Source organism: Adiantum capillus-veneris, chromosome 6 (genome assembly GCF_014529385.1).
Source record: "Adiantum capillus-veneris isolate H3 chromosome 6, ASM1452938v2, whole genome shotgun sequence".
Taxonomy (NCBI): domain Eukaryota; kingdom Viridiplantae; phylum Streptophyta; class Polypodiopsida; order Polypodiales; family Pteridaceae; genus Adiantum; species Adiantum capillus-veneris.
Genome location: NC_140936.1, coordinates 87,579,159 through 87,602,974, shown reverse-complemented (window position 1 = coordinate 87,602,974; position 23,816 = coordinate 87,579,159). Strand labels below are relative to the sequence as shown.

The window sequence follows — 23,816 nt, the reverse complement described above, 5'->3', positions numbered from 1 at the left end:
GTTGTAGACCACGTCGAAACAGATGGGAATTGCGGACAGAATTCTCAGATCTGCATTCTACAAGGAGAAAAACGAATCTGAAAACTGTGCCGCTGCGCACACAGTTTTAGGGCAGCACCTTCACTTACACGCAATCTTTCACACTCCTTTCTGAGCTTCCACAAGAGCATACATCACTCTCAACTGAGCTCACAAGCTCCCATTGCATTCTCACAAAGCTTCCAAGCTTTCTTAATCTCTCTACCGTCGAGAGCGAGCGAGCTATCGCCTCGAAGCTCTCAAAGCCATCGTGCTCTCCGCGGTCACCATAGCTCTGATACCAATTGAAGGGGATCGGGGAGCACCACAGACGGAGAGTGAGCGAGAGAGAGAGAGAGAGAGAGAGAGAGAGAGAGAGAGAGAAGGAGACACACAACATACAGATATGGGTGGGGAGACTCAAAGAGTGGCAGCTCCCCCTATAGAGTATACTCACTATAAGTATAGGGTAACAGTGGGCGGGCGCCCATGACCTAGGCGACCGATCAAGGCACATAGGGCTTAACCCCAACAGGCCCTGCCACTGTTAGGAAGCATATCCCGCGATTAGAGCATTCCAAGAGACAATAATTTGGACAAAAAGCTCGTCGAGTGCTTTTCGAGATTTATGAAGTACATCGCATTTGGCATTCATGTTGAACAAGGCAGTGCCAAGAGAGTGCCAAGCACTTTTTTGTTGTCAATAGCAGCTGGCGAACGATATGAGCATGAATCCTACTACTTTGGTACAAAACCTTCTACTTAGCAGAGTCTTTAAGTGAGCTCACAAAAGAAAGGTTCATTCTCTTGCTATCCATGTTTACTTCTATAGCCTTTATTGTTGATTGCTTGGTGGTGTTGTGATAGAAAACGGATGTGTGTGGACCAAGGCACTGCCAAGAACGAAATTTTTTGCAACAACCCTTGGCTGACAATATAAGATCAAATATTTAATCCCATATCAACATGTTGGGTAGAGCCACATGCCTTCAAGATGCATCCATAGGTGATTGCATCTGGACAGAGACCCTCACTTTACATCCCCTGAAAACAACATAGAGCTTTCTCGTCCTACTCCTCTTGTGCATATCCTACAATCAGTGCATCCCAAGAGATGCGGCTTCAAGCAGTAAGCTTCCCAAGAACTTTGTGTGCTTTCTCAAGTGCACCACATTTGGCATACATGTCAAGGCAGTGCTAAGTACGTTATTTTTTTTTTTCAATAGCCCCTAGCTAACAATATCATCCGGCTATTTGTGAATTCTTTTGCCCATATCAGAGTGTTACGACTACCTTTCGCCATCTTTCGCCCTCTCTATTTCAAATAAAGATAATTATATCCCTTCAATGAGGTGCTACCAAGTGGCATAGGTCTTCTTGTCAAAAAAAAAAAAAAAATACACAATCAAGGAATAAAAAAAGTCCGCCTCCACAAAACAAAAGATTGAACTCAATTGACAACACGCGTATGCAGAAAGGGCTCTCCTTCTCCTGCGCTCTTTAACGGGCGTAATATGGACCTGGGCCCTGGGGGGGGTTCTTTCTGCATACGCGTGTTTCTTGTTAGCCATACCAGCATGTGAAAATTGCTCTACAAGAGAACATGTTTGATCGTAAACAAGTAAAACACTACAGTATATCTCTTTGAAAGTTTAAACCATGGAAAACCTCACACCCACAAGCTCTATTCTGGCAATACCCACCTCAAGCACTTTACATTAATGCATCCCTTCCCACAACCACCTCCCACATTGTGAATTATGACAACATCATGAGGTTCTGCGGGCGAGCACAGCATAGGGGGGGCCGGCAGCCCCCTGCCCCCAACCGCACCTAGCTAGGTGCACGGTGCCGAGCCTACAGAAGCTTATGATGTTGAACACTACGGGGGAAACCAGAGAAAGAGGACCTCTTTCAGTCCTCTTTCCCAAAAGAGAAACCGTCAGAAACTTCTTGTGAACATCCTTGCAACCCTGCTATTCTGTATCCATTCAGTGTCGAGTCACCAAAGCTTGTGGCCGCCCCTCGAACACTCCCCATATCTCTGCAATCTCCTCACTTGTGAGGGCAGTTGGCTTCAGCTGTGTGATATTGCGTTTAATTGTCGATCTGATAGGAGAAAAAATGGGTGTCAATGCCGCAGAGTTGCAAGATTTGACCTTGAATTCAAATGATGAAGTGGGCATTATCTTGCGAGACGATGAACAATGCGGCGATGCTTTTCGGGATACGGAAGTTGCTGAAGTTGCGAATGGCAGCATCACAGCTGGCATCGATGATATTAGAGATTGTGAAAATGAATTGGAGGCTGTCGATGGCAGCCAAGGGAGCCATGTCTGTGATGATGGTGGTGATGAAGACGATGGCGAAGATGATGAAGATAATGACGACCATGACATTGGCGACGGTGACAATGACGTCCCTGGTGATGACGGCAATAACAATGATTTTGTTGACACTGATGATATTGACAACATTGATGTTGGATATAATGCTGTTGGAGACATGGAAGGTGACTTTGTGTTGATCAACAGAGAGAGTAGCTCATCCTCATTCACATCATCAGATTCAAGCAAGGCGATGATATCTTCGACTGAGAGACTCGACACCTTGTCATCATCACCATCCCTATTGTCGCAAGTGGACATGAGCTTTAGAGGGCTGAGGTTGATTCTCGGTGACGTTGGGGGCGAGTGGGATGGAGGCACAAACTTCGATGGGATAAGGTGGAGTTCATCCAAATTTGAGCCAGAGAATAAAACCGCATCACCAGTCGAAACTACAACAAGAGGCTGCATTGTTGTCACATTGTCAATCCCGCCTTCCTGCCCATGATACTCTTGCCATTCATCCTCACTTCTAGGGAAACGAGGTATCTTTTTCTGTGGCACTAGAAGAGTGCTAGAGGACGCATCATGTTGCTTCAGATCCATAGTGAGATTAGCCTTGCTAAATGTTGCGGTCTCCATGCTAATGCAGTATTTGATCTCCTCTGTTACCTGATCATTCGCATGGGTGTATCTTGTAGGCATACCACTGATGCTATCCCTAAGATTGATGTCATGAAACTCATCTTCATCCTCATCATTCACAAGGTCATTCAAAACACTATGGCTAATGAAGGCTGGCATCGGTGGCTTGTAAATGCCATCCTTAGCCAGCTGGTCTATCGTCTCATTGCATAGATCATGTGGCCACCCACCAGCGACAGTCTCAGCTTGAAGCGACCGTCGGTGAGGCTGCCTGATGTGCAAGCCGTTTGCTACCGGTAGCTTTCCATCAGACCTTGACCTCTTCATTGCAGGCAACTCATGAGGACACTCATCACCACCTTGCACTCCTAAAAGATCTTGAGGAAACATGTGCTTGTGTCTGACCTGTTGATTGCAATACAAAACAGCTCAAAGCTAAGAGAACAAATATAATTAAAGCCTACCTTCCATCCTTCATCTTCATGTAAACATGCTTACCTTCAACTGGACACTATCACTTGAATTGATATTCATGCCACAGTTTTGAATTGGCGGATGAAAGGCGAACGCTGTGTTGAAGAAATCAGGCTCTATGTACGGCTGAGTAGCGAAAGAAAAGGCCGGCAGCACCTCATTCTCGGGCCCATCATCACATGGGCGGTGGCGCCGTGAACTAAGAGAGAGGCCAAAATTCTGGGCATTAACATGCTCATCAGATACAATGGTTGGATTGTTAATATCAAACCTGTTCGAGGAGTTGATTGAGAGATTCATGGACTGATGATGATGCTTCATGTATGCGCCGCCGCTGCCCAGAGAGCGAGATGAAGAGTGGGCACTATCACAAAGAAGATTTGCATTCACATTGTAGTGAATGGACGGAAAACTAAATGAGGGCTTCGCCAGAGGTTTCATCCGCATGACCGGTATGGAGCGCTCTGTCGCAGGGCCGTTATGAGCCACTTCAAAATCTGAGAATTCGGACCGTTTACTACGTACTTTCCAGCTCTCTAGGCTTGGGTGGAGTACTTCTACATGTGTCTGGCTATTGCCTTGTCGTTGCGGCTTGCTGCAGCAACTCCCCATTTCTGTTGAGGTTGATTCTGGATACGTAAGTAAGCCTATATGAGATATGTCGTGCTGCCGGTCGACATGAACCTCACGAGCTGCAAAGAAGAACCTGTTTTCCAATCTTCATGCTGAAAGGCTCTTGATTGCATGGTTGCAATGCAATGTTAGCTCTCTGTTGATCATTCACATGTTATGCAGCCACCGCCCGGGATGAAGGCCAAGGCCAGGCCTATCTGAGTGAATATGATGCACAAGGAAGAAATTGGAGCCAAATGTGGGAAATCAACAGCAAGTAAGGCAGTGTTTCAAGAGCAAAGAGACGATCGTGGTAACAAGAGATTATAACCCCAAACTGTTGAATGCTTAGTGGGGATTAAGAATCGAATGTGCACTTAATCCATTATTAGGCAAAATGGACACTTGGTCATTTAAACACACACAAAAACTATTAAGCAGACATGCATGAAGACTAGGCAAAATAATAGTGAGAAGTCAGCATTTGAGGCTTTTGAACGCTTGGGCTTAATCATAATCCGTGCATATACACTAATCACACTTAAGAATACGCACAATTGGCTAATTAATCATGCATAGATGTGCGCACACTAACAAAGAGCATGGAGCTCTCAACCCTGTGTAATTAATTAGCAGCTTAATCATTCATGCGCACACTCTTAACCATTCTAATTAGCAGCATATTAACAAGCAGTGACATGATTTATGAAGATTAAGGCCCCGACAGCTGCCAGCTGTGCCAGCCTTTTCTCGAGCTGACACAAGCCATAAACTCAAATTCCTGGAGCTAAAACTGGCAGACACAATATCATATAAAAATTATAATTAACACCAATTTGCAGCGTGCACCAAGCGTTAAGAAAGTAGCTGGCTGCTCAGTGCTGCTGCACTCACTCACTCGTAATTGGCCCGGCGTGCAAATTCTTTTTCAAATTTCGATTTTTCTCAAATTCTCTCACGAAAAAAGTTGTGCCGGGGCCCTGATTTTGCTGAGATTCTTCTTTGATAGGAATAATTAATCCATGGACAACAATTTCAAGCAGTATCCTCCTTGAAAAATCTACTAACATAATATGACTGAGTACATAACCCTTTACATGTGTCTCTCTTTTGCGAAATGAAGGCTACACGCCAAGTGAGATGAAGGGGAACGGAAGAGAGAGAGAGAGAGAGAGAGAGAGAGAGAGAGAGAGAGCGGCCGCAAGGCGGCCGGCAATACTCGTATATATTATAGAGCAGCCAAAAAACATGCTCTCAACTTTCAAGTCTCAACCAAAAGAAAAAAAAGAAGTCAACCCTAGACCAATCATTGTTGGGTATAAATTGCATAAAAGACAAGATTAAAAGCATTTTGCATGGTGCTTTCTGTGCTAATAAATCCCCAGGTAAAGCTTGGGAAGTAGCTCTGCATCAGATTCAACAGACTCTGACCATGTATTAAAAAAATGGCCAAAGACCTCAGAGCAAAAAGAAGAGTGATGAGGAAATGGACCTCTGAGGTGGAGACGGAAAGAGGAAAGACAGGTATGTGCTCTCCCCTTTGCATGAGTTGTACGGTGGCATGAGCCGACGTCGTCTTTCCCCTTTCCTCCCTAACTGAACTGTAACTTCTGTCTTTTCTCCCCTTTTGCTACCTCGCCCCCTCCTTCTGGGGGGGGTGGGAGTAATGGAATTATCAGACGCCTTACGTAATGGCCATGGCAGGGCACTCCAAGCAGGACCTGCCCCTCAACCTCAACATGCTAACCTAGTCCCTAACCCACTGTTTCAGTTTCTACCCAGAGGTCTCCCTTCATCCAGTACAACCAGCTCGAAGCACAGTGGAGCTTTCTTGGGACCTCACCCTCCTTCGTATGCGGAAATGTTGAATAAACCTCAACCCTCCACCTTCCCCACAGTTGGAATGTCTGAACTTAGACCCCCAATGCCTCAATTTCATCCTCCGAACTTCTATCCAGGTACATATTTGTATCCACATGCTAACATTAATGCAGAGTATATTTCTGGCATACTGTCAGAGAATATTAGGGACTTCTCTGAGCAGCTTCATCAGGGACATGCAATAATTAGCGGGATGCAGGAAAACGCTAGTAACGGAGGGGAGCCAACCCCTGCTGCCCAACATATCCCTTCTCCATGTGACAGTTCACATGAGGAGGAAGACAAAAACACAGCCAACCCTTCTCAAGGAATGTCCAATGAAGAGGCCGTGAGTATCCCCAAACAAGAATTGGAGCTCTAGCACTCACAACTTCAGGAAAGGGTGGTCATTGGCCTTCTACATGGAACTAGGCCCTCGGTAGAAGCCCTAATTTTTTTTTGCAACAAGTGTCATTACTATGGTCACTTGGAGAAAGATTGCAGAAGCAAGCAAAGAAGTCATCAACATTTGTAGTCTCTCCTCCTTGCTCCACAATGGCTCTTAATTGGGCGAATAGGAACATCAAGGTTTCTCATGTGCAATACCTTCCTAATAGCTATTATCTGTTCTTTTGTGATGATCCTAGCTCTGCACTTCAGATTATCAGTCAAGGTCAATGGCTAATCAGAAATGATGCCGTGTTAATTTTTAACTGGTTTCCTGGTTTTAACCCTAGAAGTCCAAAACCAACCAAGGCTCTAGGTTGGATAGATTTTCCTGACCTACTTGTCGAGCTATTTCCCTGGTTAAAAAACATTGGCTCCAATGTGGGCAGAGTTTTAGGTCAAAGAGCCAAAATTGGAATCAATCCCAAATGGGACCCTCAGCTTCTTATAGAAGTGGATCTGCAGGCAGAGTTGAAGTCTGTGATTCCTATCAAAGACTCAGATGGAAATCTATTGCACCTTCAGACAGTCCTATACAAGAACCTACCCGACGCGTGCTTCCACTGCACGAGACAGGGACATTACATTAAAGCCTGTCCAGAACTCCCCCCCCCCCCCCCTCCTCAAGAAGAAAACTAGCCTGAGAGAAAAGATGTTTTTCAACCAGTTTAGAGGAAAAACACTGCCAGAAATGCTAAGAATAGCAGACAATCTACCAACAGAAATAAAAACAGTTTTAGCCCCCTCCTGCAGGAAGTTTTTGACCCACTTAATTACGATCTGCAAGAAGAGGAAGAAAATGACTCACCTCAGTAGGAAGAAAATGATGAAAGGGAGACTCTAAGAGAGAATGGATCCTCTCCCAAGGCAGTTGTAAACTAGAATGGAGCCCCAAGTCTAAGGCACCCCACTCCTCCCAACAGCCCTATGAGTCAAGCCAGGGTCCTCTTCAGAATCTTCTGACTCTGAGGAAACTGCAATTCCTAGTACACAACAAATTCCCAGCCCTATGAGTCAAGCCAGGGGAATCTCCTCTTCAGAATCTTCTGACTCTGAGGAGACTGCACTCCTAGCACACAACAAATTTTAATCTCAACTTATGGAGCATGACATGGCTACTAAAACCCAACTTAGTTGTGAACCTGACAAGTCAGTAGACATTTTCATGACCCAAGCAGAAGAGGAGAGGCTTCCAATGGCTCAGATCTTCAAATCAAAAAGAAAGAAGGAGCACTCCAAGGACCCTACAAGGATATCTATCTCTATGTCAAACTTGCAAAGAATAGCAAAAAATGAAGTGTCCTAATATTAAAGCCTTCACTTACAACTGCAAGGGTCTTACTGATCCTCTAAGGGCCCATGTCATTAAAAATGGCTTTTTAATACTAATTTTAGACTTGACTTCCTATGTCTACAGGAACTGAAGGTCACTGGTTTAAATCTAATCTCTAACCTGCACAGAATTGGCTCTGGATATAACTGGTATACCACTAACCATATGCAAGGTAGAGGAGGAGCAGCTTTGGGCATATCAGACAAGTATAACCACCTAGTGACATCTCCCAGAAGGGAAGTTGGATAGCAGTAACCCTTGGGCAACCTTTCAACTACACTCTTATCTCTGTCTATGCTTCTAACTCGTTTGTGGAAATATCTATTGCTTGGGAAGAGATTTCTAACCTCTCAGGTCCTTGTATGATTGTAGGGGACTTTAATATGGTTGAGTTTCCTCTTGACAGAGGGAATCAGATGGGGCCTCCCATAAGAAGCTCTGAAAAGGCAAAATGGGAGCAAGTCCTAGAAAAGCACAACCTTGTTGATATCTCGGAGAATACTGGTCACACTTGGAGCAATAAACAAAATGGTCCATGCTATAGAGCAGCCAGGTTGGACAGGGTATACATATATGAGCTCCAGTATAATGTAGGACTACTGGCAGGTAAATTGTTATAAAGATACCTCTATTATTCTATCTGATCACTAGCTAGTTATCTTTGAACTTCAGAAAGAAGAATGTATGTATAAGGCAGGCTGGCCTCATCTGGATCAATCGCTACTTTCTTTAGACATTGTCAAAAGCAAAGTAGAGAGTATTTTTGAATCTATATTCTGTAATCATGTTTTTGCATTCAAAGCTTGGGACAGAGCAGTTAGTGAGACCCAGACACTTCTTCCTGATTTTTTTTAAAAAAGCTAGGGCCATCAGAGAAAATAGAAGAATGATGATAAGGAAAAAACACAGAAGAGCTTGAAGCTCTTTCTGGTCCTAGTAGTCCTCCATCCCCTCTGTTAGATGAACTCGATCAAAGCCAATCTTAGAGAAGAGCAGCTCCTAGCTGCCAAAGCCTCTCTCCAATGGACAAGAGAATTTTGGGCATGTAAAATCAACAAACCTGAGAAGCAAATGTTCAATCTGCTTAAGAAAAAGAAGATCAAAGATTTCATCCCTTTGCTTAAGGATGAGAATGGTATTCAGATAGCTTCCCATAAAGATAACCTAAAGTTTGTCAATAATTATTTTGCTGAAATTTTCTCCTCCCCCCCAAAAGAGGGGCTGATATCACAGCTGCCAGAGCCACTATTGCCATGGCAAGAAAAAAAAGTGTGTCTGAGACTACAGCCAAAGTGATGGATCAGCCCCTATTTGAGGGGGAGCTAAGAAACACCATTGATGCTCTAAAAGATGGAAAATCTCCAGGCATAGATGGAATTGCAAATGAGTTCTTTAAAATATATAAGAATTTATTAATGCCCTATCTCTTGTCCATTTGGAAGGAGGCTTTAAAGGTAGGAGCCCTCTCTACCTCTATGAACATTGGTGTTATCAAGCTCATTCATAAAAGAGGGAAAAAGGAAGACCTAGGGAACTGGAGACCTATTACTTGTATGACTTCTATTTACAAGATTTTCTCTTTGGCCCTAGCTACAAGGCTGAGTGATCACATGAAGTAGATCATACTGTCAGAGCAGAAGGGTTTTATAAAGGGCAGATTCATATTGGATGCTATCATTACTCTATGGGAAGCTATGGAGTTTGCCCAGGACAGTGATCAGGATTTTCTTTTTTTTAAGATTGACTTTGATAAAGCCTATGACAGAACAGAATGGGATTTCATCTTCCAATCCCTGCTTGATATTGGTTTTGGAAAGCCCTTCATCAAATTTGTTCAAATTCTATTTGGTAATGCATGTGCAAGAATTGCTATTAATGGAGATTTATCAGAAGTGTTTATTCTAAAGAGGTCTATCAGGCAAGGCTACCTTATAGCTCCTTTACTTTATGCTATATGCTCTGACTCTCTTGGCTGGTTAGTGAAAGATTCACTAGACAAAGGAAGCATGCAGGGATTGAAGATTCCAGGGATGGATAGAGATCTTGTACTGCAACAGTTTGCAGATGACACCAACTCAATAATTGCTAATGATAGTGCTTCAACTACACAGTTCTGGCAATGCCTGGACACTTTCTACAAAGCCAGTGGCTCGGTGATTAATCAGAACAAAACAAGGTACAGAAGTTCTAATGGTCATACTCCTCAAGTAGTCTCTATCTCTGGATGCCATGAGCTCAAGAATGGAGAAATCTATAGGCTGCTTGGCATACCCATGGAATCTAAAGTGTCTTTTGCACAGAGATGGGAATGGGTCTTAGATAAGTTCAAACAAAAGTTGGGTAAATGGCAGCATGGACCCTCCTCCATTTCATCCAGAGCTTTTATTTTGAATCATTATCTGCTGCCCTCACTCATATACTTTTTTGTCTTGCTGGTCCCCTGCTAAATACCAGTTTAACCAAATTTTTACTTTGGCAAGGAATTTTTTGTGGGGAGGTGATAATGCCCACAAAAGGATGTCCAAAGTCTCTTGGGAAATCTGTTGTCTGCCAAAAGATAAAGGGGGTCTTGGACTGCTTAATATGGAGAGATTATCCACCAAATTGGCTACAAAGTGGATATATAGAGCCTCAAAGTCCAAAGATTATTGGGCAACACTTATCAAAAGGGACATTCAAAAATTTAGATGTTCAAGCTACAAATCCTGGTCAAATTTTCACCTCAGGGAGATCTTGCTTTCAACAGTAAATATTCATCCAATAGGGTCTAAGCTGGTTTGTAGAATGTGGCTGGCTTGGAATTTTGTCAAAGCACACTGGAAACCCTCAGGAAATTTTTATGCTAACGAGTCCATTTTTTTACAGGACTCTTTATGGTTTGGATTTTTTGCAAGGAAATCTTCTTTTTTACCTTGCAAAAAAGCTCACAAATGTCATAAAGCAGGCATTAGATATTGGGATGATATTCTCCTCCAGGGAAAACTGAAGACATACAAACAACTTCATTTGCAATTCTCAATCCCAATCTCCTTAGCGAAATGGTGTCTAGAGACAACAAAATTGAAGCTGGCACAACTCACCGTCCCCCACAGAGCTACACAAGCTGCAAACAGGTTGAGCAAGCTGACTGAAGAAGTATTCAAAGAGTTTTGCCCCAAGGCAAGAGTAGAAGAAGATATAAAAAAAAGATTAAACAAAATTTGGAAGATAGGTTGGAGTAGGAAGCAATATACCTGCAGGTTTAAATGTCTATGGGCGTTTCCTTTTGAGATAAAGCACTCTACTCTCATGTGGCTCATCATTCATAATGGCATATGGACTGGAAGCAGAGCACTCAAAGTAGGAGTAAGTAATGGGATCTATACTAGATGCCATAAAGCTGTGGAAGATAACCTACACCTATGGTTCAATTGTAAGGCTAATGATGAGCTACTAAGAGCCGTGCAGAATGTAACCAGCCAAATCAATCTAAAAGCTATTGACTTCAAAGATTTCTTATTGGGGAGTTGCAGAGGTCTAGACATTCCACTGTGGAACATCTGGGAGAGGATACCTATTGTGCTACATATGGAATCAAAGGAATGCTTCTATTTTCAATAGCTACTCTGTGTATCCCATTTGTTTCCTAAAGTTTTACTTAAGGGATTCCGCCCGCAAGCTATGTAACAAAGTTCAAGAAGTTCTTACACAAGATTTGTCAGTTTCCTCTGTATTACATCAACTAGATGGCAAAAATGGAGCTCTGTTGCCCCTTTGATTTATCACCATGCTAGGTTCATAATGATATACCTCTTGTAAGTAGGATCTAAGTATCAGGGCAATCCCACCCCTTACCTGTGGGCAGATCCTTCCTCTGTAACTTTTTTTTCTAATACAATTCTAAAAAAAGGGAGTGGTGATACATAGGGAGCTCTCCATGCTGGAGAAAAAGCTCAGCCAGTACTGACCACCTCTCTAAGAGCTCACTGAGCTTAGAAATGAACCCAGGCTGGAAGAGATCCTTGAAGCCAACATCGCCGTTGCTTTCACTAGGGAGTACTCGGCTGGAAAGATTGATAGGCCTACCAAAAACATGTTTCAATTACTTAAGAAGAAAAAGGCTAAGGAATTCATACTCACCCTTAGGGGGCAGGGAGGTCTCTTGGCCCAGACCCAAAAGGAGAATTCAACCATAGCTTACGAACACTTTACCAAATTATTCTTTAAAGCTCCCATAAGAGACAAAAAGACTCAAGAAGCAAGGGCTCAAATAGCCTTTCTTAGAGGGAAGACTGTGCCTGCTGAAATGGCCATCTCCCTTGAAACACCTACCTCTGAAGGGGAGCTCAGAGAATGCATTGATAAACTGAAAGCTGGTAAGTCTCCATGGCTGGATGGAGTACCTAATGAATTTTTAAACTTTATAAAGAGTTTGTGATCCCTTACCTGATGCTAGTGTGGCAAGAAGCTGTTAAAAAAGGTTCTCTTCCAACCTGTATTAATATTCAGGTGGTCAAACTCCTCCATAAAAAAGGTAGCAAGCAGGAGTTGAACAACTATAAAATCTTTGCTCTAGCACTTGCCAGAAGACTTAGCCCTTTAATGGACACTATCATTCTCACATAACAAAAAGGTTTCATTAAAGGTAGATTCATTCTGGATGCTATTATTTCTCTTTGGGAAGGCATGGAATATGCTTATGAAACAGAACAAGATTTCCTTTTTTTCAAAGTAGACTTTGATAAAGCCTATGATAGAGTGGAGTGGGACTTCATATTGCAAGCCTTACATGATATTGGTTTTGGTAAAAGGTTCATAAAGTTTGTGCATGTCTTACTTGGCAATGCCTTTGCTAAAGTAGCCATAAATGGGGATCTAACTGATCCTATTACTCTCAAAAGATCCATAAGGCAAGGGTGCCCCATAGCACCTCTACTATTTGCTATAGTGTCAGATGCATTAGGTTGGTTGGTGAAGGACCAGATGCAAAAGGGCTCTCTCAACGGTATTCAAATTGTAGGCTCAGATGTTGACTCATGCCTTCAGATGTTTGCAGATGACACTAATGCTCTCTGTAAACTTGACCAGGGGTCTGCTGATGCATTTTTGAACTGTCTAAACACTTTTTGTCTAGCCAGTGGCTCTCAGATTAATCATCAGAAAACAGGAGTTAAAGCCTTCAAAGGTTCAATACCTCAGACAGTACTTGATGCAAGTTGCCAGATACTTCCTGATGGGCAAATCTTCAGATTGTTGGGCATACCAATGGGCTTTAAGGTATCAATGTCCCAAAGATGGGATTGGGTTTTGGCCAAATTCAGGAAAAAAGGTTTTGTTGTGGCAAAATATGCAACCTAATCTGGCTGCCAGATCCTTTGTGCTCAATCATTATATCCTGCCTTCCATTATCTACTACCTCTCATGCTGGAAACCCTCCAAGCTTCAGCTCAACCAGGTAATTTCTCTTGCTAGAAGATTTGTTTGGGGGGGTATAGATGAAATTTAGAAGGTGGCAAAAGTCTCCTGGAAAACCTGCTGTATGCCTAAAATCAGAGGAGGTCTGGGTATTTTGAATCTTGAAAGGCTAGCTAACAAGATGGCAGGTAAGTGGATAGCTAGATCAATTTCTTCTGATGACTTTTGGTTCTGCCTTATCAAAATAAGTATCTGCAGATTCTTAGTTCAGCCCTATAAAGTCTGGAAAAATCTTTCTTTGTGGGACACTATCACCTCCAATATTAATCTAATTCCTACGGGCAGCCCCCTAACTGTTGCACTATGGAAGTCTTGGTTTGAGATTAGGAATAGCATGCATATTCCTCTAAATAAGTCCTTGTCACATGATTTTCTGATGCAGGACTCTATATGGATTGGGTACATCCCTCAAAAAACTGGAAGAAAGCTTAATATCAAGGCCCATAAATGCTTTAAAGCTGGCTTCCAAAGCTGGTCAGACCTGTATGTAAATGGAGACTTTGTCTCAGCTAAAATGTTGTCTAACACTACTAATTTGTGGCTGTTGTTCTGAGCTTCTGAACAGGATCCTTGAGCTTAAAATTCTGCTCTGATTGGAAGGGGCAGTTAGGACCAAGCATGGGAATCTTGAAGAATGGGCCTGGAAAGCCATCACCAACTACAACATGATTCAGAATTTTGACGAAGCTCTAAGGAAAAATATGAACAAAAAATGGAATTTACAGTGGAATTCAAGGTAGTGGAGTTATAGATTCAAATGTGTATGGAGCTTTGCCTACCCCATTAAACACAGCTTTCTTGCCTAGTCCATTCTTCACCAAGGTATATGGACTGGGGTCAAAGCCCTAAAAGCTAAAATAGCTAATGGTAAATGCAAAAGATGTCAAGCAGAAGAAGACTTATCCCACATTTTCTTTGGTTGTAAAGCCAATAAGAGAAAGCTGCAGTTGCTACAGTTGTGTTGCTCAAGCCTGCACCCTCACCCCCTTACAGTCAATGAAATCCTCTTGGGAGAGTGTAATAGACTTGACATCCCCTTATGGAATCTGTGGAGAATGGAGTTCTTATGGGCCTGCTGGACCCAAAGTAATGAGGCAATTTTCCAAACTCAGTTCAATGATAACTTTATTGTATTCTCCATGGAGCTTAAAAGAATAGCAGTCAAATCTTCCAAACTTATGGTAGATGTTTACTGTCAGCCTCTCAATTCTCTTCAAAAAAACTTAAGGTGGCAGTGTTGGCGAGATGCCATGCTTTCATTTTACTCCTCTGATAGACTTAGGATGATCTACTCCTGTTTGGCCCTATCTTTGTAAATTGTTGGGACGCCTCTCTTCCCTCCTGTGAGGCACTATTGTAATATTCCACCCTTTTAATATCAATTCATGTTTTCTCAAAAAAGAAAAAAGTCAACGGGTGTTAGCTCAGTTGGTAGAGTCATAGCCTATGTGCCTAAGGTCTTGGGTTCAATCCCCCCTTGGCGACTTGAAGACATGTTCTAAGTCCTTAGTGGATGTTCCCCATATGCCTCCACCATGGGGGTTGGGTGTGTGCGTGTGATGGGATGTCTCTCTCCCTACCTGTGAGGCCGTTGTACATAGGGTGTGTGCGTGTGTTTCAAAGTTCCTGTACTCTCAAAAAAAAAACCATCCAAGGATGGGTCTCATTGTCTCTAGCCAAACCTTCTAAGAACAGTAAAATGATGTGTCTCCTTTAACTGCAAAGAGTTGACAGATCCACGTTGGGCCCTTCATCAAAAGATGGATTCAAGATTCTAATGCTAAAGTTGATTTCATTTGTCTTCAAGAGATCAAAGTTTCTGGTTAGATTTTGTCCTCTAACTTGCAAAGATTGGGAGCAAGTTACTAATGGTTCACCACCTCTCACACGTCTATAGGGGGGGTAGCACTAGGTATTTCAGAAAAATATACATGCCTCTTTTAAAGCACATTGGGTAGCTGTTACCCTTGACAAACCTTTTGAGTACACAAGTGTTTCACTTTATGCTTCTAATTGTTTAGGAGAAAGGGCCTCCTTCTGGGAAGAGATATCTAGTCTGCCTTCTGATCCCTGTTTCTGTGCATGAGACTTTAATATAGTTGAATCTATTCAGGACAGGTGGAACCAGCTTGGACAAACTATCAGTGGTAGAGAAAAACTCAAATGGGACTATCTGCAAAATAGTGAGCAGGACTTCATCTTTTTCAACTTTGACCAGGCCTATGATAGGATGGAATGGGACTTCATCTTTCAATGTCTTCATGATATTGGTTTTGGTAGACCTTTCATCAAGTTCATTCACATTCTTTGTGGAAATGCTTGTGCAAGAATTTCTGTTAATGGTGATCTCTCAGATGACTTCTCTTTGAAAAGATCAATCAAGCAGGGATGCCCAATAGCCCCTCTCTTATATGCCATATGTTCTGACTCCTTGGGATGAATAGTGCATGATGCTCTTGAGAGAGGTCTCATGAAGGGCATCAAGATTCTTGAGGCATCTAAAGAGCTAGCCACGTGCAACAGTTTGCAGATGATACAAATTCACTGATGTCTAGTGATGCAGGCACACTTGAGCACTTTTGGAGATGTCTAGACAAATTCTGTATGTCTAGTAGACCAGTGATCAACCATTCCAAGACTAGTTTTAAATACTCCTCAGATCAGGTCCCACACATCATCATTGAAGCTGGCTGCAATGAAATCAGAGATGGACAGGTCTTCAGGCTTTTGGGCATTCCAATAATTTTAAGATTACCTATGCTCAGAGGTGGGATTGGGTCATTGAAAAATTCAAACATAAAATCAAAAAATGGCAAACGCATCAGAGTTCAGTAGCATCAAGAGCTTTTGTCCTTAATCACTTTTTACTTCCTTCTCTAATATACGTTTTGTCATGTTGGTGTCCAACCAAATACCAAGTGAATCAAGTTTTCTCTCTAGCAAGAAATTTTTTATGGGGTCCTAGGAGGCTTGGGTCATCCAAAGATATCTAAAGTATCATGGGATGTATATGTTGTCTCTTAAAAGAGAAAGGAGGGTTGGGAATCCTAAATCTGGAATATCTTGCAGTCAAAATGGTAGCCAAATGGATATATAGAGCAGCTACCTCAGATTCTTCTAAAAAGGGATGTACACAAATTCAAGATGAAAAAGTATAAAGCATGGACCAACTTTCAATTCAGAGAGGTTATGCTTTTCCCAGTCTCTTTCATTCCTATGGATCCAAACTTGTATGCAGAATGTGGAACGCGTGGAACACTGTCAAATCTAACTAGAAACCTACTAAGGATTTTTTCTCTCATCATTTCTCCTCTCTCCTGGATTCTTTTTAGTTTGATTCCTTTGTAGATAAAGCAAAAGCTAGAGCTAGTAAAAAGGATCACAAATGTTTCAAGACAAGTATTAGAGCTTGGAAGGATATTCTAGAAAATGAGCAGCTAAGAACACATCAATCTCGCCAAAATGATTTCCATATTATACAATTTGATGCTATATGGTGCCTCCAGAAGGCCAAACAATGCATGGGAAAGATAAGGGTTCCAGCCAAAGCAGTGCAGGCCGCTAGTAAAACTTCTTACATTGCTTCTCAGGTTTACTCACAGTTCTAGACTAGAGGTATGGTGCAAGACTCTCTCAAGTAAAAAGTAATGAGAATCTGGAAACTAAATTGGAGATGCAAGCAGTGGACATATCGCTTTAAATGCATGTGGGCTTATCCAGCTTCTAACAAACACAACACCCTCATGCGGCTTATTGTGCATCAAGGTGTCTGGAGTGCTAAAAAAGCACTCAAAGTAGGCATTGGAAATGGAAAATTTAGCAGATGTCACCAACACATTGAGGATTTCCCTCAATTATGGTTCAATTGCCAAAGCAACAAGGAGATGCTATTTCTTCTTCAGAAGATTCTCTGCCATTCAACCTTCAAAACCTTGGACTACAAGGATCTTCTACTGGGTAATTGTAAGGGTATGGATGTCCCACTATGGAACATCTGGAGAGGCTAAATCTTGTGGTTTATATGGATTTAGAGGAATGCCTCAGTCTTTCAACGGCCCTATTCTTATGCTATATGTCTTTTCAGTAGGGATATGATAAATGCATCCAATTAGTTGTGTAACAAATCCGTAGATTCCTTTATGGAAAATGAAACAGTCTTTGTTGTCTACAGAAATCTTAAGTGGCAGCAATGGTTGTACCTAGATATTTTCATGTCAGTAGATTTAGAATGAGAGAGGGCCCTTACTCTTTAACCCTTGTAAAGGGGATAACCCACCCCCTACCTATGGGTTCCATGTATTGTTTTCTTTTCTGAATCATTAAATTTTCTACTCTCTTCAAAAAAAAGGATAAACATGCTCCAATTGAGAAAGGGGAAAATTACCAAAATACCCCTCAAATTTTCAAATTTTCAAAAGTACCCCTTGCTTTTTGCCAAAATGCCCTCAAATTCTTCTAAAATCCCAAAACACCCCTTGTTGAGAAAGGTTAAATTAGATTAAGATGCAGAGAAAGAAAAAGTACAAACCCACAAGAAGGGGGTGGGTAAACCCCATACAAAACGAGGCTTGGTCAAAATGAGGTCTCTCATCCTAAACCTTGAGACAGAATAGTACTTGGGCAATAGGGTACTCCATCTTGGCCATCTTGTGGCTTTTTGTAGCTCAATGAAACTTAAGCCTTCAAGGGCTACAAAAGTCAGATTACATACATTTGAGGCTGCTCGGGCTAAGTCCTGCTTGAGACTAGAGATATGGGGAAAGTTGTTGCCACTAGAAAGAATACAATTCCTTTGGAGCCATATATAGCATTCGGGGGTTACCTAATAATTATGTGACTATCAGGTGAGTGCAGCAAAAGCGGTTAGTAAATCTTATTTTTGCTCACATTTTCACGTACAAAAGGATAACATAAAATGGAATTGAGAAAAAAAAATAGATTGAATAGGAAAAGGGTGCATTTTATTTGTCAAAAGTTCATAGATAAGGAGTTTCAAAAATAGTCTTTGAACGCATGTGGTGTACACATTTTATACATAATGAGCCCCCCCCCCCCGGCCCCGAGATATACCACGAGATGATTCCCTCCAAATATTCCACAAGGGAATATATAGCCCTTTACATTGGCCTAGTAGCAAGGTCTAAATTGTCGTGTCTAATGTAGAGACTTGATGTGGATCTTCCTCTGCATATCCATTATTAGTTGGTTAGAATGGCAGGAATAGAAGAGGTGAGGACAATCTTCTACAGTGGTTTTGCATGTCTGACCAATTCCATTGTTGACTTTGATCTATAGAGCTCTCTGACCACACCACACTCCTTTGTGCATGATGAGCCAGAGAAGATAATTGTGTTTACTGGCCAATGGGTAGGCCCCAGATGCAGTTAAACATATATTCCCACTGCTTGCAGCTCCATGGAACCTTCCATTTTCTGTTTAACTTCTTCTTCTTGCTATCCTCTAGTCCAACCACCGCCTTGGACTATCTGAATATTTCAGAAGTAATGTACTGCAAAGCGTTGTGCCCCAAAGTGGCCTTGTGAGTTAATTTAACTTTAGAAAGCAGCTCCTTTGTTTTGTCCATAAGACATCTAGCATTACCCAAGATGATGTTGAAAGCTTCCAGCACTTCAACTTCATTCTTGAGCGTGTTGTTGAGAAACATATCTCCCCAACGCTTGATGCCTGCTTTAAATAACTTGTGTGCTCTTATTCCCATTTGAAATTTGTAATATACAACGAAATAGCCTGTCCAAGGGGAATCGTCCATGAAATAGAAAAAAATTATGCTTGAAAAAATTAGATGGAGACCATGCGCCCTGGACAGCGTCCATGCCGTCTAGAACTTGCATACAATAGAGAAGACATAAGGTTTCATAGAGAGAGGAGAGATAATAATATCCCTATAGTCCATATTGGTCCGACATTTATAATTTTACAATCTGAACTTTGGACAATCCATCTTGATAAGAAGAGCCCAGTAATTAGTAGAGTTGGAAGCTCTCATAATCCATTTTGTTGCCATCCGAGTAGCTATAAGATCCAAGTTGAGAATGCCAAGCCCACCTTTAACTTTAGGCGGTTGTTTGACAAGTAGCCTAGGAGACCTTGGGTGCTTTGTGGTGGCTATCATCTCCTCCCCACAGGAAATTACTAGTTAGAGCATAAACTTTCTAAATTTGGTATTTGGTTGGGGTCCAACAAGAGAGGAAGTAGATCATTCTTGGAAGGAGAAAATGGTTAAGCACAAATGCTCTAGAGGCTACTGAAGGATTGTGGCTTTGCCACTTGAAAATCTTTTGTCTTGATTTAGCCAATATCACTCCCATCTTTGGTTAAGAGAAACTTTAAATCCCATTGGGATCCCCAATATATTAAACACATGTCCATCCACAATTGGAGTATAACCTGCATCCACTATTACCTGAGGAACAACCCCTTTTGAACTCTTACAACCAGTTTTTGAGTGGTTTATGACTAATCCATTGGCCACACAAAAATTTTCTAGGCATTCTCGAGATGCAGATATAGAAAGCTAATCATTCCTCAAAATGGCATTGGTGTCATTTGCATACAGTTGCAAACACAGATCTTTAGTGGCATTAGGTATAGCAATACCTTTTAACACACCTCTTCTCATAGCATCCTAGATGATCCAGGTAAGAGCAATCAAACAAATAGCATACAATAGGGGGGAAATGGGGCAACCTTGTCTGATTGATTTGTCCATGGGAAAAACATATGTGAGATCACCTTTGATAGCTATCTTGGATTTGGAATTACCAAACAAGACATGAACAAATCTGATAAATTTCTTTCCAGAACCCATATCAGATAAAGACTGAAAAACAAAATCCCATTGCATCATGTCATAAACTTTATCAACATCTATTTTAAAGAAGACAAATTCCTAACCACTTTTTTGAGAAAATTCAACACCTTCCCAAATAGTAATGATGGAGTCCAGAATGAATCTGCCTCTAATAAATCCTTTTTGCCCAGGAAGAATAATCTAGTCCATTATGGGACTGATCCTCCTAGCTAGAGTAAGGGAAAAGATATTATAGATTAAAGTTAGACATGTAATGGGCCTCCAATTGCCTAGGTCCTCCTTTTGTCCCCTCTTGTGGATGAGCTTAACCATTCCATTGTGAATGGTAGAAGACAAAGTACCTACTATGAGGGCTTCCATCCATATAGACAAGAGATATGGAACCAAAAAATCATGATAGTGTTAAAAGAATTCACTAGGTATGCCATCCAGGCTAGGTGGTTTACTTGTCTTGCGAGAGAGAATAGTGTCTCTAAGCTCCCCCTCTATGATGGGTTTGTCCAAGACTCTGACTATATGTTATTATATGGTTTTCCCCCTTGTTCTGGTTATTTTAGTCATGGCAGTAGTCTGGCCAACCCCTCTTTGAGGATGGTTAGAGAAAATATAAATATAGTACTCTTTTGCCACTTGAAGATTTTCAAAATGACAAGAAACCAGAGATCCAGTATGATCCTTCAAAAAGGGAATAAAGTCTTTACCTTTCTTTTTCTTAAGCAAAGAAAACATATATTTGTCAGGTTTGTCTATCTTAACATCCTAATCGTCTCTTGTCCAATGGATGGAAACCCTAGCAGCTAGTACTTCTTCTAGTTTTAACTTTTCTCTCAGCTCTAAGAGGGGAGGAGGAGGAGGGAATTGGGGGGAAAGGGGGAGGGGGGGGGGATAGAGGATTCTAAGTCCTCTATCTGGGTCCTTATCATCTAAGTCTACCATAATCCTCTGAGTTTCCTTGACTGCTACATCCCAAGCCTTAAATGAAGAAATATTCTTACTAAAACCCATGTAAAAATTTCTTTTAACCTTTATTTTTTTATAACTTGATAATTAAAGAGAAGGATCTTTAAAGCAGCTTACTTGCCCCTTGTTAATCTCTCACACATCTCCAAACACTTTTTCTTTGAGATGGAACTTTGGACAGGGGAACTAGGAACTTGTGATGCCCGTATAGCTTCACCTAGATCTTAGGACAAACTTCATTCCCCACTTCTCTCACATTGCCGCTCCTTCACTGCTGAGTGTCCCTCTACCCTTATGCTTTGGGGAAATTGTGATGGCTCTTCAAGATGCTCTGAGAAATGGAAGCTCCCACTTTGGGCCCACTCATGCGATGCCTATTTCTCACATTACTTCAGAAATTGTGGCTCCTACTATTCAACTTGCATCAATGAAGCTCAACTAAGGCTCAACCAAGAGTTACACGTGGTGTCTCAACATGCCCAATCAATCCCACAGCAACATAATCTAGGCAAGGCATCTAGCCTAACCTTACCTTCTCCTATGCAGACATGGCAAGAGACCATTTGGATAGGTATACAATGGGCTTCTCAAGACTACTTTTAATCAATAATTAGGTACACTTCTTCCTTTACAATATATAAACAGTGTTTCCTGCAATCTTCCTCCCATGGGTAGCACCCTAGGTGGTTCCCTTTTGTCCAAGAGTTCAAGGGAACCACCTAGGGTGCTACCCATGGGAGGAAGATTGCAGGAAACTCCATGTCTTTAATGTTCCTCCTCTCTCCCAAAATCCTTCTAGCTCAAGTGCTTGTTAGTTTAGGTCAACTAGTCGGACACACATCACACTGACTGTATTAACCTTATCTATTCTTTCGATGATATAGAACAATAAAGAGAAGTGAGGCATTTGAATCCTCACTGAGAGCTCCACCAACACTTTGTGTCTGCTCTTCTTCTCCCTCTCACTCTGCACGCACCATGCACTCTTATTTTCCCTCTCACTCCACACGTACTGTGCACTCTTTAAGTGGTATTAGAGACAAGGGTTGTAGTGCTACTTCTCTCATGACGTTTTCCTCTTCTCAAGGCGAGCTTCACATCAGCTACATCAGCAATAGATCGAAGCTCAACACATAGAGCTCAAACATCAAGGTGGCAAGGGGTTGAATTCCACAAGCCACAAGGGGTGAGAGATTGAGCTTTCTAAGAGCTCAAAGAGAGAAAGAAGCAGGTTGTTGAGTTTTGGATAGATTGATAGCAAGTCACTATTTTTCTTTCTCATAACTTGAACAACAAAACTCCAATTGAAAAACTTTTTTAATCAAAACGAGATCTATCTTTCACATGCACTCTGGCATTATAGAGAGCCACTATAGGAGGAAAAATCCATAACTGTGAGTATTGTTGTGGATTAACAAAAGAAAATAGAAAGAGGAAAAAGTGTGTGAACGGCAATAGAGGTGACAAAGAGCATGGTAGTGGTCCAACAACAATATACACCGTAATAGATGCGGATATATCCGCGTGTATCATAGTCCTAGTTACCGCCACCATTACTGTGTATATTACCGCTTTACGGCTTTTCAAAAAAATAGATGCTCATTCGCGCCATCCAATTTTGAATGGCCTAAATGAGCATCTTTATTTTTTACCTACATAAAACGTATCGAATAATAATAATAAACTTTGAAATTACATGTCACACCTTACCTGCATAATTTGAAGCACAAAAAAACAATACTTAAATTTGATTATAAATAAAGCCAAAAGTTTGAATGCATTTTATATACAAATCATGAGGGTTTGTTGTGCCACTTGTAACGGAGGACAACAAAAAATATCTATCAATCTAAGTCCTTATCTTCCTCATCCTTGTCTAGAGGTACATAAATTTGATTGCTCTAACTCTATAGGAACCAAAACCAAATTAGATAATTCAATAACCAAAAATGATTATTACAATATTCATTGACTACCATCTGAGGGAGCTTTTATAGCATCTTTCACATCTCACAAGAGACGGTCCCAAGACTAAAATGTCAATCCGAGGGAACAAGTGACTCGACCAGGGCATAGAGGCATGCCAATAGGTTGTCAATTGTTGTTCTTTGAACACAACACACTGAGTGGAAACAATTTATAAATTCTCTAACTACGGAAAACTTGACTTCTACCTCTTTGATCCAATCACATATCCACATACAAAACCAATAGCAAATCAACTCCGATCAACACCAAACTTGGCAGACACATTCCTTACTAGGTCAGAAACATTCTTGCACCTGTAAAACTCACATCTGCACACTGGAAAAAATCACAATTTTCTCTAGTAGAAAAATTATAAAGCAAATCTAATATCGAACACACCTACTAGGTGATCCTAAGCGTTGAAAATCTGGTGCAACTAAAAATGACACTTGCATAATGAGATATGTCACCTGGAAGGTTGTGGGAGTTGACGCTTAGATCTCCCAAAGCACTTGCAATGCAGATATTCATGTGTGAACTCAAAATGGTTTAAGATTGGGTCTATGACCGCCTCTACTTGTGTCATAAGGGCATCACGACAAGGGTTGGCACAAGGGACCATAGTTATAGAGACGTAAATCAAACCCCAATAGAATACTTCGATGTAACTATGAAATTTTGAACACAATTGCCTACTTGGTTGGTGAAGGGACCGCATGTTTGGATGTGTGGAGCATCTGAATGTGGAAGCCTAAGAAAGGAAGATTCTATCTTAGAGCCCTTGGTAGAAGACAAGTACTATGTAAAAGAGCCATTGTTGGAGGAGTTATTTAAACCCTTTGGATGGGAGCAGATATGTGCATAAACAAAATAACACCTACAAAGT

General features: G+C 41.5%; 1 protein-coding gene across 1 annotated transcript; it reads right to left on the bottom strand.

Moving 5' to 3' along the window:
* Positions 1–1,729: 1,729 nt before the first annotated feature.
* On the bottom strand, positions 1,730–4,684 carry LOC147455845 (uncharacterized). The gene has a single exon (XM_086515345.1). The coding sequence runs from the start codon at positions 3,378–3,380 to the stop codon at positions 2,010–2,012; it is 1,371 nt and encodes a 456-aa protein (XP_086371471.1). The 5' UTR covers positions 3,381–4,684; the 3' UTR covers positions 1,730–2,009.
* Between the last annotated feature and the right edge of the window lie 19,132 nt (positions 4,685–23,816).

What these genes read in the sequence shown, in the direction of transcription:
- LOC147455845 (XM_086515345.1), bottom strand. Translation starts at nt 3,380, where the DNA reads ATGTTTCCTCAAGATCTTTTAGGAGTGCAAGGTGGTGATGAGTGTCCT.